This window comes from Anolis sagrei, chromosome 2 (genome assembly GCF_037176765.1).
Source record: "Anolis sagrei isolate rAnoSag1 chromosome 2, rAnoSag1.mat, whole genome shotgun sequence".
NCBI lineage: Eukaryota > Metazoa > Chordata > Lepidosauria > Squamata > Dactyloidae > Anolis > Anolis sagrei.
This window is the reverse complement of record NC_090022.1, coordinates 298,670,176-298,687,675: the sequence shown is the minus strand read 5'-3', so window position 1 is coordinate 298,687,675 and position 17,500 is coordinate 298,670,176. Positions and strand designations below refer to the sequence as shown.

General features: G+C 47.9%; 1 protein-coding gene across 4 annotated transcripts in view; it reads right to left on the bottom strand.

Annotated features, from left to right (window-relative positions):
• Positions 1–10,563: 10,563 nt before the first annotated feature.
• Positions 10,564–17,500, bottom strand: part of DNAJB5 (DnaJ heat shock protein family (Hsp40) member B5) — a 53,625-nt gene continuing 46,688 nt past the window's right edge. For all 4 annotated transcript variants that reach the window (XM_060761159.2, XM_060761156.2, XM_060761158.2 and 1 more), the window contains exon 4: positions 10,564–12,660. In XM_060761159.2, coding sequence (XP_060617142.1) covers positions 12,427–12,660 — 234 coding nt within the window. In that variant the 3' untranslated portion in view covers positions 10,564–12,426. The remainder of the gene's footprint in view (positions 12,661–17,500) is intronic.

Here is a 17,500-nt window from a genome sequence, read left to right as displayed (position 1 = left end):
ATAGTTCACCTACAATCAAAGAGCATTCTAACCTCCACCAATGATCTAATCAAACCAAACTTGGCACACAGAACTCCCATGACCAACAGAAAATATTGGAAGCTTTTGGTGGGCATTGACCTTGGGTTTTGGAGTTCTAGTTCACCTACATCCAGAGAGCACCGTAAACACAAACAATTATGTCTCTGGACCAAACTTTGCACAAATACTCAATATGCCCAAATGTGAACACTGGTGGAGTTTGGAGGAAACAGACCCTGACATTTGGGAGTTGTAATTGCTGGGATTTATAGTTCACCTACCATCAAAGAGCATTCTGAACCCTACCAATGATTGAATTGGGCTAAACTTCCCACAAAGAACCCCCATGACCAACATAAAATACTGTTTTCTGATGGTCTTTGGCGATCCCTCTGACACCCCTTCGCAACCCCTGGCCCCAACCCCCAGGTTGAGAAACACTGGTCTAAGGGATTTGCCCAACCCAGATGTCCAGGAAATTCCTTGGTGGAGTCAGCAAGGAGGAGATCATCCCCGTGGCTGTCTCTGGCAAAAATCATATTATTTCATATATTTTTGTATACTTATATAGAGGAGCAGGATAGGGAGTGAAAGATATAGTTTGGGCAAAAGTTGTAAACACCGGTTACAATACAGGCAGAAGGTTTGAGAGCCTTTGTCTTTGCAAAATATTTGCTGCTGCAGACCTAGTCTGTACATGTGCTGATACAAATCGGTGCATATCTAAGAGTTCTTAATAAAAACAGACCACAGCCTGGCTGCTGACCATTGGACTAGTTGAAGCTTCTGAGAAGTCTTCAAAGGCAGCCCCACATAGAGAGCATTGCAGTAGTCTATCCGGGATGTAACCAGTGTGTGGACCACCGTGGCCAAGTCACAGTGGTCCAAAGTTTGCCAAACTTTGTATTGCCTACTGATATATAATCCTAGAATCCTAGAGCTAGAAGAGACCCCCAAATCCAACCAGTCCAGCCCCCTGCCAAGCAAGAAAGCACAATCAAAGTACTCCTGATAGACATCCTCTGCAGAAAAGCCTCCAGAGAAGGAGACTCCACCATGCTCTCAGGCAGCCAGAGGCGGCCCTAGGTAATTTTCAACGGTAAGCAAACAGTATTTTGGCGCCCCCCCCCCCCCCAACCAATCATTGATATATATTTTCTGTTCATTTTGGGAGTTCTGTGTGCCATATTTGATTCAATTCCATCAATTGGTGGAGTTCAGAATGCTCTTTGATTGTAGGTGAACTATACATCCCAGTAACTACACTTGCCGCACTTGCTCCCTTGCCTGGCCCGCTTTGGGTCCGGAGGCGTGCCTGAAGACCCCGGCGTGTGCACCAAAAGTCACCTCTTCTCCTGACTTTCTCCTCAGCCATTGGGACCAAGAGAGAGAGAGAGAGAGAGAGAGAGGTGGAGATGCCCACCTTTCCTGAAGGTAGGCGCAAAAACAAAGGAGGGAGCGGAGGTGGGAGATACCTCCAGCTGGAGGGGCTCTCTCTCTCTCTCTCTCTTGGTCCCAATGGCTGAAGAGAAAGTCAGGAGAAGAGGCGACTTTTGGTGCGCACGCTGGGGTCTTCAGACACGCCTCTGGACCTGAAGTGGGCCAGGCGCGGTGGCTCCGCTCCTTGGCCCACCCGAAGATTGGGGAGAGGAGAGGAGGCGGGTGGAGTGCCGGGGGATCAGGAAAGGGAGCCGGTCATGGGGAAGGGATCGAACGCGGAGAACGATTGAGCGCCGGCTCTGCTCGCGCACCCGGTGGCCAGGTGAGCAGGAACGAGAGGGGCTTGGCGAGGCTCAAATGTTTGTTTGTGGGCTTAACAGAACTCCAAAACCACTGGATGAATTGACACCAAATTTGGACAACCTAACAACTCAATGTATGTCCTTCACACACAAAAAAATTGTTTTTGTCATTTGGGAGTTGTAGTTCCTGGGATTTATAGTTCATCTGCAATCAAAGAGCATTCTGAACCCCACCAATGATGGAATTGAACCAAACTTGGCACACAGTTCTCCCATTTTCTGACCAACAGAAAATACTGGAAGGGTTTGGTGGGCAGCGTCCTTTGGTTTTGGAGTTGTAGTTCACCTACATCCAAAGATCACTGTGGACTCAGACAATGATGGATCTGGACCAAACTCTACAAGAATACTCCATATGCCCAAATGTGAACACTGGTGGAGTTTGAGGAATATAGAATCTTGACATTTGGGAGTTGTAGTTGCTGGGATTTATAGTTCATCTGCAATCAAAGAGCATTCTGAACCCCACCAATGATGGAATTGAACCAAACTTGGCACACAGTTCTCCCATTTTCTGACCAACAGAAAATACTGGAAGGGTTTGGTGGGCAGCGTCCTTTGGTTTTGGAGTTGTAGTTCACCTACATCCAAAGATCACTGTGGACTCAGACAATGATGGATCTGGACCAAACTCTACAAGAATACTCAATATGCCCAAATGTGAACACTGGTGGAGTTTGGGGAAAATAGAATCTTGACATTTGGGAGTTGTAGTTGCTGGGATTTATAGCTCACCTACAATCACAGAGCATTCTGAATCCCACCAATGATAGAATTGGGCCAAACCTCCCACACAGAACCCCCATGTGGGCCACAGCAACGCCGGGCAGGGGACGGCTAGTAATAATAATAATAAACCAACCCAGTGGTGATCGGCACCCTGGGTGCAGTGCCTCAAGACCTTGGCCTGCACTTAAACACAATTGGCATTGACAATATTACCATCTGCCCGCTGCCCGGCCCTTTGGGAAGAGGATCACCCGGCAGCGAGGCAAGAAAACCGAGGCTCCCCCCGGACTGCTAGGGCTGTTGTGAGCTGAGGGGGCGCTCCTCAAGTGGCAGTCGAGGGGCATTTACAGAGGCATCTCTGCACCCCTGGCAAAAAAAAAAAGTGTTCTGCGACCGCTTACTTCGTGTAATGGACGAGCCGCCCCTGCAGGCAGCCTATACCACTCTCCAACAGCTCTTACTCTCAGGAAGATCTTTTTAATCTTTTCAGGCAAATCTCTTTCCCTGACATTGGAACCCACTTTAACCTGGTCTCTAGAGCAGAAGAAAGTCAGTTTTCCTCCTCCTCCTCAATGGGACACCCTTTGAAATCTTGACACATGGTTCTTATGTTCCCTCTCTAGCTTCTCTTCTCCCAACTATACATCCCTCAGGAGGAAAGAAGGAAGGAAAGAGAGAAGGAAGGAAAGAGAAAGGGGAAAAAGAGAGAGAGGGAGGGAGGAAAGAGAGAAGGTAGGAAGGATGAAAGGGTGGAAGAGAAGGAGTGAGGAAGGGAGGGAGGGAAGGAAGGAGGAAGGAAAGAGAGAAGGAAGGGAGGGAAGAAGAGAAGGAATGGCTGGGTGGATTGGAAGGAGGAGGGCCTGAGAAAAGAGCCCAAGGGGCCACATCCGGACCCCTGGCCAAGGTTTGCCCATACCTGATGTAGATGCACCCTGATTCTGGATGCTCTTGAGGCTGAACCCAGAATTCCCTGCTTTCAAGCTGATCTGACCTGCAGCAGGGAGTTCCTCAGTTCTCTATTGCCCCACTTGGGCCAACATTCATGAATGTGGGCACAGCAGCAGCTGCAACCCAGAAGCCTTCTTATTGCTTCACTTTCTTCCTCTTCATAACATTGTAACAAATCCCCCCAATAAAGTATCAATTAATTGTAACCTTTTCCTTTCTGTAGTGTTACTATGTGTCCTTTACTGCCTCCAAACTCTTATGTGCAAGAACCTTTTCTCTCCCAGGCTGCAGATGGCTGCCGGCCTGGCCGGGATGCGAGTTTCACATTCTGGTGAGGCCAGAACTGCACTCCCCTGAACCGCGGATATGGAAACCCATTGGGCCCCCATATCCGCGAGTCAACTGGTTGCTTCAAAATCGGTGCCATTCTTCTCCGGGGAGAATTCTAAGACTAAGGGCGATCACAGTGTCACTCCGCTAACCCCTCCGGGAATAACCATTTTTGCCTCCAAAACCTCAACCTGGAGCCCAACTGATTCCCCGAAGACATTGCCTCGTCGCCACCATTTTGTAGATGCCCAGGGAGCCTGCCGATCCAGGGACACTGTTGTGGTCAATGCATAGGATCCCCAAGATGTCGGCAGACTTTCTTGGCCCTTGGTGAGAAGGGATCTGTAGTTCTTATCGTGGATCTTGGTCTCCAGCGCTGGCAGTCGCCTCATAAGAACTCTATAGACTCTGGGACATCTTTTCCAACCTGCCCCCCATGGATTTTACAACTTTTTATCAACTTTTGCCAACTTTTAAGAACTTTTAAAAACTTTCTGGAATTCTTTCCCCAAGCCCCATGGATTCCCTTTTATGATTTTGGGACTATATGATTTCATGACATTTCACTCTCTATGAGCTTTGGTGGGTGGGATGGGTTATATGAATTTCCTTTTTCTCCCTTTCCCCTGTGCATGCCTTATGAATCTCATGTATGTGTCTATGTGTAAAATATGGAAGCCACCTTTTCGTGACCCCAGCATGACAAACTGTAGCAAGGGAGGAAGACTATTTCTTTATTTAAGAAAAAACCACTTTACTCTTATACTGATTCTGTTTCATCTTTTATATTAGCTGGGACTTTCTGTGTGCTGTTTAACCTTTGTACAGACAATGAGACACTCTTCTGTATAACAAAGTAACACAGTTTATTTCTAACTTCTGGCTCCAACGCTTGTGGTTACATTTGTGTTTTGTTGCAATCTTGAGGCTTACAGTAAGTATAATATACTTGGTTTACTTTTCTGGAATAGACTTTCAATGTCTCACATTCACAAACATGTTACTTGCTTTACACACTCTTGACTGAAATTGTATTCTGACTAAAGCACCACTGGCTTTCTTTATGTTCCTAAAACTTGAGCTCTATTTAACTAACTGCTTCTCTGTATCAGAAGTCTTAAACACATCTTCATAACTGCTTATTTCTAACAGAAGTTCCTAACTCTTTTCTCTCACAGAATTTCCTGTCTCTCACAAACAGGAATCCCCAACTCTCCTCACAAACAGCAATTCCTAACTAACTCTTTTGATTCTCTAACTGCCTATTTTTAAACTTTGGCTCCACTCCTTTGGAATATTTAGCTCTGCTCTTCCCAACTGTCATTTTGGCCTAGCAACCTTTTCAAATCCTGAGCCTACGCTAATCTGCATATGACCAATCGGCTTCCATATGCAAATGAATCCTATCTCTGCTGTTGCTACCCTGTCTATGCCTATTCTGCCCTATCTGCCATATGTAAACATAGAGCTATACACCAAAATTTTAGCATAGAGTAGCAATTTCGCTACACAGACTCTTGGGAAATTCCTTCCTATTTCCTGAGATTAAGTCTCCACTGACCTAAGGACTCCAACAGAGACTTATTGCATGATAATAACAAAGGTGCATCTTGAGCTTCGGAGCATGGCCACCCAGGAAGGCAACCCATGGTGAACCCAGTCACTCATCAATAATGTGGCATCCTGTCTTCAGGGAAGATCTGGATGTCCCATCTGCCTCATTCATTGTCTTTGTTTCCCTTGGCTGGATCCCACACATCGATAACATCAACTAATCCCATATCCAAGACTGAAGGTTATCTAGGCTGGGCAGCTGCGCCAGCCACTTTTGTATATTTTGCCCACTCAAGAAAATAATTGGCCAGCTAGAGGAATCCCTGGATTATCGTCGGCCATTTAATCCACCCATTTTACTCTCGGTTCTTTGTCCCATTGGCCACTAGATGGAACCATCTCCATTTCTTATGTGTTCCTTTTGCAAATCATGAAAATACACCTTAATGCTGCTAAATATAGGGCAGTGGCTTTAAAATGCCTTCATTTTTTCTCTTTTCCTCCTCCTGTAAGGTTTTTAGACATATTTTGCTAGTGAAGAGATCAAAGGAGCTGGTGTATTTTGGGAATTAAGAGGAAAAGAGGGTCTGTTCCTTTTTTAAAAAAAAAACCTGGTAAAACTTTGTGGGCCATTCATGCAGCTAAAGAGGCATCAAGGTGCTGCAGTTGTGTGAGCACAGTTTTTCAATGTTTTGGGTTATTTTGTGTCTTGATAAAGAGATAAAAGTGGGACATAAATAGTAAGGACAACAAAATGCTCTCCAACAAAGCCCACTGGTCCCTCTGGGGGTTGCTGGGATGCATAGTTCACCTGGGATGCATAGTCACAAAGCATCCTGAACATCACCAACAATAGAATTGGGCCAATCTTCCCACACAAAACCCCCATGACTATCAGAAAATACTATCAGAACCCCCCCCCCCCCCCAAGGCTCCCAACCCCCAGTTTGGAAACGCTGGTTGAGTGCTTTATAGGCTAAAGCCAGCACTTTGAATTGTGCTCGGTAGCAGCAGACTGGCAGCCAGTAAGTGGAGCTGGTGTAACAAGGGAGTTGTAAGACCTTGAGGCTTAGGGCATAGGCAGGGGCGGCTCATCCATTACGCGAAGTAACTGGTCGCAGAACACTTTTTTTTTGCCAGGGGCGCAGATGCGCCTGTGTAAGTGCCCCTCGACTGCCACTTGAGGAGCGCCCCTTCAGCTCACAACGGCCCTAGCAGTCCGGGGGGAGCCTCGGCTTTCTTGTCTCGCTGCCGGGCGATCCTCTTCCCAAAGGGGCCGGGCCCTTGAGTCTCGCCTAGCCCCTCTCGTTCCTGCTCCACCCGGCCACCGGGTGCGCAAGGAGAGCCGGAGCTCAATCGTTCTCTGCGTTTGATCCCTTCCCCATGACCGGCTCCCTTTCCCGATCCCCCAGCACTCCACCCGCCTCCTCTCCTCTCCCCAATCCGCGGGTGGGCCAAGGGGCAGAGCCGCCGCGCCTGACCCGCTTCGGGTCCGGAGGCGTGTCTGAAGACCCCAGCGTGTGCACCAAAAGTCTCCTCTTCTCCTGACTTTCTCTTCAGCCATTGGGACCAAGAGAGAGAGAGAGAGAGAGAGAGCCCCTCTGGCTGGAGGTATCTCCCACCTCCGCTCCCTCCTTTGTTTTTGCGCCTACCTTCAGGAAAGGTGGGCATCTCCATCTCTCTCTCGCTCTCTCTTGGTCCCAATGGCTGAGGAGAAAGTCAGGAGAAGAGGTGACTTTTGGTGCACACACTGGGGTCTTCAGGCATGCCTCCGGACCCAAAGTGGACCAGGCAAGGGAGCAAGTGCGGCAAGTGTAGTTACTGGGATGTATAGTTCACCTACAATCAGAGAGCATTCTGAACTTTACCAATGATGGAATTGAACCAAATATGGCACACAGAACTCCCACGACGAACAGAATATATGTATCAATGATTGGTTGGGGAGGGCGGCGCCAAAATACTGTTTGCTTACTGTTGAAAATTACCTAGGGCCGCCTCTGGGCATAGGTTTGTTATCCTGGAGTAAACAGGCTTCTAATCCACCTTTTAATGCACCAGCCTGGACTTTGCCACATCAAAATGTTGAAGTGTCATGGCTGCATGACACAATTGTGATCTGAGAATGTGGGACACAACCCGCCGTCTTTAGTGTCTCTACACTAATGCACAAAACAAGGGAAATATACAAGCAGATGGGCGGATGGAGCAGAGGATGCAGGAGGGGAAACGCAGCATGAAATAAAAGGGAAAAGGGCAGTACAGGAACATCTGGCTAATCTAAATAGAGTCACGTCTCCAGGGCCAGATGAACTCCATCCAAGGGGATTAAATAGAAGAACTGGCAGAAGTTGTTTCACAGCCAATGGCGGACCTCTTTGAGAATTCCCAGCGCTTCTGCCCAATAGCTCGTCCTCTGTCAGGTAAAGGCATTCTCATTTAGGTAGACCTTGGATGGATTTCTTCAATCCTATGGTGTAGAAGTGTGGATAGAGGTTGTTGGAGCATGTAAGATATCAGTTAATGTGTGTGTGTATCAACTATAAAATAGTGTACATGAAGCTGATTGGTTGGGCAATGCCCAGGGAGCAGGCTGAGCCTGGGACTTTTGGGTACTGTTACATTTTGTTCAGGCTTGAGCAAAAGCTGATCGATCGGGGAGTAGGCTGAGCCTGGGATTTTTTATTACTGTTACATTTTTGTTCAGGCTTCAGCTATGTAGGTTCAGAGAGAGAAGCAGCACAGAGAGACGGATTTTGGACTGTACTCTTGCGTCATGAGCTGCTGGTGGAGGACCTGTCCAGATACAATACATTGCCTTCTCACCCAGTGTTTTTAAATTTTTTAATCCTTGCTATCAGCCCTGCAAAGATGACTGCAGATGCAGACTGTGGCCAGGAAATCAGGAGACGCTTCCTTCTTGGGAGGAGAGCAAGATGGAGCAGAGGATGCAAGAGGGGAAACGCAGCACGAAATAAAAGGGAAAAGGGCAGTACAGGGAAGTCTGATCTGGCCACAGTGGTCCACGCTCTTGTCACATCCCGAATAGACTACTGCAACGTGCTCTACGTGGGGTTGCCCTTGAAGACTGTTCGGAAACTTCAATTAGTCCAACGAGCGGCAGCCAGATTGCTCACCGGAGCGACATTCAGGGAGCATACCACCCCCCTGTTATGTCAGCTCCACTGGCTGCCGGTTCAGTTCCGAGCACAATTCAAGGTGCTGGTTTTGACCTACAAAACCCTGTACGGTTCCGGTCCAGCGTATCTGTCCGAACGTATCTCCCTCTACGTCCCACCCCGAAATCTGAGATCATCTGGGGAGGCCCTGCTCTCGACCCCACCACTGTCACAAGTGAGGCTGGTGGGGACGAGGAGCAGGGCTTTCTCAGTGGTAGCCCCTCGCCTGTGGAAGTCACTCCCGGGGAAAATCAGGGCGTCATCATCCCTCCTCTCCTTCAGGAGGAGGGTGAAGACGTGCTTATGGGACCAGGCCTTTGGGCAATCAGGCAATTAAATAAGACAGTCAGGTGAATAAGACCAACAGGATTGATGAAGTGGAATGGAAAACTAGAACTATGAGTTAGCGATCGCTGACCTTGTAAGAGAGGAATTGGGTTTGTATTGGTTTTTATTGATTTTGATTTTATTGATATAATGCATGAACTAGTGTGATGTAATTGTGTAATTGTCTAATTTTGTGTTTTGATTGTTTTGTACTGCAGGCATTGAATCGTGCCTTGCTTCTGTAAGCCGCCCTGAGTCCCCTTCGGGGTGAGAAGGGCGGGGTAAAAGAACCCCAAATAAATAAATAAATAAATAAATAAATAAATAAATAAATAAATGTCCAATCTCAATAAAATAGTAAAGAGTAGAGACTTCAGACTGGCAACAAAGATCCATTGCCTAGTCAAAGCCATGGTATTCCCTGTAGTAAGTCACCTACGGATGTGAGAGCTGGACCTGAGGGAAGGCTGAGCGAAGGAAGAGAGATGCTTTTGAGCTGTGGTGTTGGAGGAAAGTGCTGAGAGTGCCTTGGACCGCGAGAATGATGCTTCCATATGCAAATGAATCCTATCTCTGCTGTTGCTAACCTGTCTGTGCCTATTCTGCCCTATCTGCCATATGTAAACATAGAGCTATACACCAAAATTTCAACATAGAGTAGCAATTTCGCTACACAGACTCTTGGGAAATTCCTTCCTATTTCCTGAGATGAAGTCCCCATTGACCTAAGGACTCCAACAGAGACTTATTGCATGATAATAACAAAGGTGCATCTTGGGCCTCGGAGCATGGCCGCCCAGGAAGGCAACCCATGGTGAACCCAGTCACTCATCAATAATGTGGCATCCTGCCTTCAGGGAAGATCTGGATGTCCCATCTGCCTCATTCATTGTCTTTGTTCCCCTTGGCTGGATCCCACACCTCGATAACATCAACTAATCCCATATCCAAGACTGAAGGTTATCTAGGCTGGGCAGCTGTGCCAGACACTTTTGTATATTTCGCCCACTCAAGACAATAACAAGCCAGTTTGAGGAATCCCTGGATTATCGCCGGCCATCAGACAAGCCATTTAGGCACATTTAATCCACTCATGCTTTTGAACTGATGCTTTTGAACGGTGGTGTTGGAGGAAAGTTCTGAGAGTGCCTTGGACCGCGAGAAGATCCAACCAGTCCATCCTCCAGGAAATAAAGCCCGACTAAAGCTCATTGGAGGGAAGGAGACTAGAGACAAAGTTGAAGTCCTTTGGCCACATCATGAGGAGACAGGAAAGCCTAGAGAAGGGAATGATGCTGGGGAAAGTAGAAGGCAAAAGGAAGAGGGGCCGACCAAGGGCAAGGTGGATGGATGGCATCCTTGAAGTGACTGGACTGACCTTGAAGGAGCTGAGGGTGGTGACGGCTGACAGGGAGCTCTGGCGTGGGCTGGTCCATGAGGTCACGAAGAGTTGAAGACGACTGAACGAATGAACAACTGGCAAGGCAGTGTGTGGGCTGATCAAATGCGAACTACATGTATTTTATTTTACATTACGCCACAGAAGTGTGTTTTTTCCCTGTATGTTTTATGTTTCAGATTCTGATGTGAGTCTCTCGACGGGAGAAAAGTAGGGCGTGAATGGAATAAATATGTAAATAAACACCAAACGCATGGATTCCCACCAGACCAAGTTATTTTTAAAATACCTTTTTATTATTGTTCTCATTTAAATATTAATACGGGACATTACAAAAAAGGAGAAAATACAAAAAAACGCTATAAAACCCCTTGGGGTCTCCCTGAAACGGAGAAAAAACCCCAACGGTAACGCCAACGCCGCTGCTGCCTCCGCCCCTCTTTTTTCCTGCCGCAGCGTCGCCAGCTTTACGTGTTTTTTTTGTATTTAAAAAGACACACAATGTCAGGGGGAGTCCAGAAGAGAAGGCCGGGTTGTCTTGACCGTTCAAACCGGTCAGCAAGTTCAGCAGTGCTTAACAGTTTCGATCTTCTTGGAGATTGTGGGGAGGGGGGAATACCTGCACATTTGGGGGGGACGGGACTGACGTGTTAGACTCTGTACAAGCTATACAAGGGGTGCGCCTGGGGCGCTCCCCTCGGGTAAAAGTCGAGACGGCTTAAAGACCAGCTCCCAAAACCCAGCGGAAGCCACGAGACGAGACTCACGTGGGACCCTGCAATGGCAGCAACCTCCCCGCTCAATGCAAAACAGGAGACCAGGGGTTGTTTTGGTACCAAATCTCAACTGAGAAGGGAAAGGTCCTTTGTTTACCTTTGGAACCTTCTGAATTCCAGCCCAGTTTCACTTCCCAGGGGTGCCCCAAATGTAAAAGTCGAGATGGCTTAAAAACCAGCTCCCAAAACCCAGCGGAAGCCACGAGACGAGACTCACGTGGGACCCTGCAATGGCAGCAACCTCCCCGCTCAATGCAAAACAGGAGACCAGGGTTTGTTTTGGTACCAAATCTCAACTGAGAAGGGAAAGGTCCTTTGTTTACCTTTGGAACCTTCTGAATTCCATCCCAGGGGTGCCTCAACTGTTCCACCGGCTAGTGTTGCTTTTTAAAATATGCCCTTCTGAGAAATGTTTTGCATTTTAGCATAGTTTCTAAACATGGCATCACCCTGACAGACCTTTTGACCCTTTTCGGAGACGGTCACACATCCCTGCCGCAACCAAACCCTCCCTCCCAGGCTCCGGACGCGTCCATCGCCTCCCTTAACGCACGGACGCAACTTATTTCTCTGCCACGTACACACACTAACACACACGCACACACATACGCGTTCCCCAGCTTAAAAGAACCACACCGGACACCCCAAAAATGGCTAGGAAGAGGACCAGTTCTCGTGAGGTTTCTATTATTAAAAAGAGTTAAAAAGAGGAACCGTCGGTCAAGCAAGGCCAGAAGACGCGGTGCCGAATGCGGCCGGTTCTCTCCTGGAGTCTGTCGTGGCAGCGTGGCAAAATAAGGTCTCGGCAGTGGGAGGAGACGACCCCCGAGAGTGGATCGGGGCCCGGTCCGGCTTGGCATGAAACTGACCGACGGAGCAGCGGAAACAAAGTGAGCGCCTTCCTTCCGCAGAGTGAACGTCCAGACAAACTGGGAATATCGCCAATCGCGGTTGCTCGAAGACCGTTGCTCCAGATCGAGGAAACGGGAGCGGCTCCGGTTCGAATCCTATTTACATCAGCGTTTCACACGCAGCTCGCCAGTCAGACTCCGCAAAGCAGGAGGGCAGAGGAGGCCGGAAGCAGGCACGGTGGGCCCAGAAGAGGGGCGTTGGCAGTGAACCGAGCTCCCGGAAGGGGGGGCAGAGCACCCGATCCCAGCCGGAGCGTCTCTTGCGAAAGGAGGTGCGGTTGGCAGTGAGGGCGCAGTCGGACCCCGCGCAGTGCAGGCCGAGGGTGCCGCCGCGGCACCCCCGGCGCGTGAAGCAGCGTCGCCGCCCGGAAAGGCGTGCGGTTGTTCAGTCGGTCATTCGGTCAGGCGGGCAGGTGGACGAGGGAGGGGGGTCCGTCCGCCCGGCGGGCTCTAGGAGCAGGGCAGGTGTTGCTTGAGGATCTGCCGGGTCTGCGGGGCTATCCTGTCCGGGAAGCGGACCTTGAACTCCACAATCAAGTCCCCCCGCTGGGTGGGCACCTTGGGGAAGGGCAGCCCCTCGCCGCGCAGCCGCTTCACCGTCCCCGGCTTGATGATGTCGTTGCAGGGCAAGGGGATGACGCGCCCGTCCACCGTGGGAATGTTGACGGTGCAGCCGCACAAGGCCTGCAGGGAAAAAGGGAGAGAGGGGAGCGTTAGACCCACAACGGCAGTGCGTGGTGGCCTTGTCACCATCACAAGCACACCCCGGTTGCTGATGGAAAGGTCAACAACACAGCTCTAGGTTTCATCAAGAAGAATATAATATCTCAGTTTAGGGAAATTATACTCCCACTCTATTCTGCTTTGTTGATGTTTTTTTAGTCCTGAACCGGTGCCTGGCCGCTGTAACAGTCTGGATGAGGGCAAACAAATTGAAACTGAATCCAGACAAGACAGAGGTCCTACTGGTCAGTCGTAAGGCCGAACAGGGCATAGGGTCACAGCCTGTGCTGGATGGGGTCGCACCCCCCCTGAAGACGCAGGTTCGCAGCTTGAGTGTGATCCTGGACTCATCGATGAGCCTGGAACCCCAGGTCTCGGCGGTGGTCAGGGGAGCTTTTGCACAATTAAAACTTGTGCACCAGCTGCGCCTGTACCTTGGGAAGTCTGACTTGGCCACGGTAGTCCACGCTCTGGTTACATCCCGTTTAGACTACTGCAACGCTCTCTACATGGGATTGCCTTTGAAGACAGCTCGGAAGCTCCAACTAGTCCAACGCTCGGCAGCCATGATTTTAACAGGAACGGAGCACAGGGAGCATACAACCCCCCTGTTGCGCCAGCTCCACTGGCTACCGATCTGCTACCGGGCTCAATTCAAAGTGCTGGCCTTGGCCTTTAAAGCCCTAAACGGTTCTGGCCCAAGCTACCTATCCGACCGCATCTCTGCCTATGAACCCACCAGTACTTTGAGATCTTCCGGGGAGGCCCTGCTCTCGATCCCGCCAGCCTCACAAGCACGGTGGTGGCTCCTCAGCTGTGGAACGCCCTTCCTACGGACATTAGACTAGCACCATCTCTAATGGTATTCTGCAAAAAAGTGAAGACCTGGCTGTTTGAGCAGGCGTTCGAATAATGAGTGCAATGATTGGTTAATGAACACTGGAATGGAACAATGGATGACGAATCTGGATCATGTTTTTGATGACGAGACGACAGTGAATGGGTATTGTAGTAACTGTTTATTAATTGTGTAATGTGTTAGGTTGTTAACTGTTTTTATACTGTAACATTGAATTCTGCTGTCTCTTATTGTTGTGAACCGCTGTGAGTTGCCTTCGGGCTGAGAACAGCGGTATATAAGTAAGATAAATAAATAAAATAAATAATAAATTAGTTTGGGTTGCTATAAGGTTTCCGGGCTGTCTGGCCATGTTCCAGAAGCATTCTCTCCTGACATTTCACCTGCATCTATGGCACGCATCCTCAGAGGTTGTTGGGACAATTCAAAGTGCTGGTGTTGACCTATAAATCCCTAAACGACTCCGGCCCAGTTTACCTGTCCGAACGGATTCTCCCCTATGAACCATCAAGATTGTTAAGATCTTCTGGAGGGGCCCTGCTCTCGGTCCCACCTCCTTCGCAATCGCGTTTGGTGGGAACGAGGGACAGGACCTTCCTGGTGGTGGCCCCTCGGCTCTGGAACTCTCTCCCACTGGAGATGAGATCTGCCCTTTCTCTCCTAACTTTTAGAAAACTGGTGAAAACCTGGCTCTGGAATTTAGCTTTTGATGAGTGAGTCAATAACTCCTGATCACACGGACGGATGGCGATGAATTGTGACTTCATTTTGACGACTTGGCATTATGTAATTATATGATTGTATTTTAATGTTTTAGTGAATTATGGGATGTGATGTTTTAAACTATTGTTCATGAATCTTTTGTTGTGAACTGGACTGAGTCCCTCTGCAGAGGTTGAGAAGACCGGTATATAAAAGTTCTAAATAAATAAATAAATGCAGGCGAAAGGTCAGGAGAGAATGCTTCTAGAACATGGCCAGACAGTCCAAAAACATACAACAACTTAGTGATTTCGTCCATGAAAGCAAATAAAGTCAACAACAAATAGTCAACAAATATCCTAGAGCCCATTTTGCACTCTACAATGTAAACAATCGTTTCTCGAGCATCACTCCGGAAAGGACAAAGAGTTCCATCTATGCTGATGATCATGCCATCACTGCCCAAGCAGGAAGCTTTCAAATGGTTGAACAGAAGCTCTCCAAAGCTTTAGGTGCTCTTACTGTCTTTTACAGGGGAAAACAGCTGATTCCTAATCCATCGAAAATGCAGACAAGTGCATTTTCGACAAGCATCTCAAGCTCTGAAGATTACCTGGGAAGGAATCCCATTGGAGTATTGCAGCACACTCAAATACCTGGGAGTTACTCTGGACCGTGCTCTGACTTCTAACAAAAACACTGCTTGAATATTAAGCAAAAAGTGGGCACTAGAAATAATATCATACGAAAGCTAACTGGCACAACCTGGGGATCACAACCAGATACAGTGAAGACACCTGCCCTTGCGCTTTGCTATTCTGCTGCTGAATATGCATGCCCAGTGTGGTAGGCTGGTAGCCGGTAGGCTGTTAGGAATTGTGGGAGTTAAAGTCCAAAACACCTGGTGGGAGGGCCAAAGTTTGCCCATGCTGGGACTAGATGGTTCCTTGTGGTCTCTTCCAACTCTGAGATTCAGTTAACCAAGTCAATGCGCATCTATAGGGCATCAACATTGCCTTAATCAAGTGCGATGTGGAAAAAAAGAAGGCTGGTTATGAATGAAAAAAAACTAGGGAAAAACAGGGTGATGGCATTGCAAAAGGAAGAGCAGTTTGACATGTTTCGGCAAGAAGTTATGAGTTTGCCCCAAGGGAAACGTGAAGCAATTCAGGTCAGAGCAGAAACATTTTGAACCTTCTGGAGGAGACGTGAAGGCCTCTCCCAAAATGCACCCAGGGAATCTCTTCTCCTTCCTTCCGCCAGAAACCTTTTCCAATGGGTTCCAAATGTTGGTGGCCAAATATTTAGATCTATGAGCCCAACAGTGCCTGCTCCTGCTCCCAAGACTCATGCTCGGGATCCTGTGATTAGAGTTTGCCATGCTGTATTCTGTGTCATATTGTTACTTCACAATTGATAGGTAATATGTAGTTTGCTATACGGTGTTTTGTTATGCACCTTTAAGGAGGGGATGAATTGCAAATGGAAACTGAAGTGTCCTCTAATGTAAACATTGCTAGCAAAGCTAATGGCCAATAGAGGCTGGTGTGGCCCATCTCTCCCTAAGTAAACGCCTTCTGATAACGGAAAGGATGAGCTGCAGATTTGTTTTGAGGGCCGCTTGCTGCCCAAGGCCTTTCTCTATGAAAGATGGACAAAGAGAAACGAGAGAAAGTCTTGGCTGCTTGACCACGGAGATTGTGACGGACAGGACCTTTAGACAAATGGGGGGGAAAATGAATTTACAACCTAAAGGTAAAGGTAAAGGTTCCCCTTGACATTAAGTCCAGTCGTGTCTGACTCTGGGACTCTGTGCTCATCTCCATGTCTAAGCTGAAGAGCCGGCGTTGTCCATAGACGGCTCTAAGGTCATGTGGCCTGCATGACTGCATGGAGCACTGTTACCTTCCCGCAAAAGCGATACCTATTGATCTACTCACATTTGCATTTGCATGTATCACTTAAAGGCAATTATAAATTTAAATAGAGAGGTCTGTAGATTCGTATTTGTTAGTTTACTTGTTTGTTTTATTTTTGTGTTTACGTGGTTACGTTTTATTATTTGTAGTAGGTATATTTAGTTGTATTATAGCAGGAGCTGGGGCTAACAGCAGGAGCTCACCCTGCTCCCTAGATTCAGACCTCCAACCTTTGGGCCAGCATATTGCATCACTTAAAGGGAATTAGAAATTTAAACAGAAAGGTCTGTAGATTCATATTTGTTAGTTTACTTGTTTGTTTTATTTTTGTGTTTACGTGGTTACGTTTTATTATTTGTAGTAGGTATATTTAGTTGTATTATAGCAGGAGCTGGGCTTAACAGCAGGAGCTCACCCTGCTCCCTAGATTCGAACCATCAACCTTTTGGCCACCATATTGCATCACTTAAAGGGAATTAGAAATTTAAACAGCAAGGTCTGTAGATTCGTATTTGTTATTTTCCTTGTTTGTTTTATTTTTGTGTTTACATGGTTACGTTTTGTTATATGTAGAAAGTGTTTAGCTGTATTGTAGCAGAAGCTGGGGCTAACAGCAGGAGCTCACCCTGCTCCCTAGATTCGAACCGTCAACCTTTTGGCCAGCATATTGCATCACTTAAAGGGAATTAGAAATTTAAACAGCGAGGTCTGTAGATTCGTATCTGTTCTTTTTCTTGTTTATTTTATTTTTGTGTTTACATGGTTACATTTTGTTATTTGTAGTAGGTATATTTAGCTGTATTATAGCAGAAGCTGGGGCTAACAGAGACCTGGTTGGATGAGGCTGGCGGGGTTAATCTCTCCCAGCTTTGTCCATCAGGTTACTCTGTGCAGCACCAAGCGAGATCTGGAGGGCGGGGGGGGGGGGGAGTCGCAATTGTCTATAAGGTTTCCATCCCCCTGACCAGGTGCCCCATCCCGCAGTCTGCCACGTTTGAGTGTGTCGGTGACCGGGACAGGATAGGGATTCTGTTAGTGTACCGACCACCCCGCTGCACTACAGTCTCCCTACCTGAGCTAGCCGGAGTGGTCTCAGGCCTGGCGTTGAAATTGTCCACATGCTTGTGGATTTCAATGGCTTCTCTGTGTAGTCTGACATGGTGGTTGTTTCAACAGACAGGAGGAAACCATGAAAAAGAACAAAATCTGGCTACCAGTATTAAAAAAACTCTAAAATTACAACAGCAAAACAACAGAGAGAAAACAATCTGGGACATCTAATCACCTCTCAACAAAAGGCACTAAAAAGCCACACCAAACA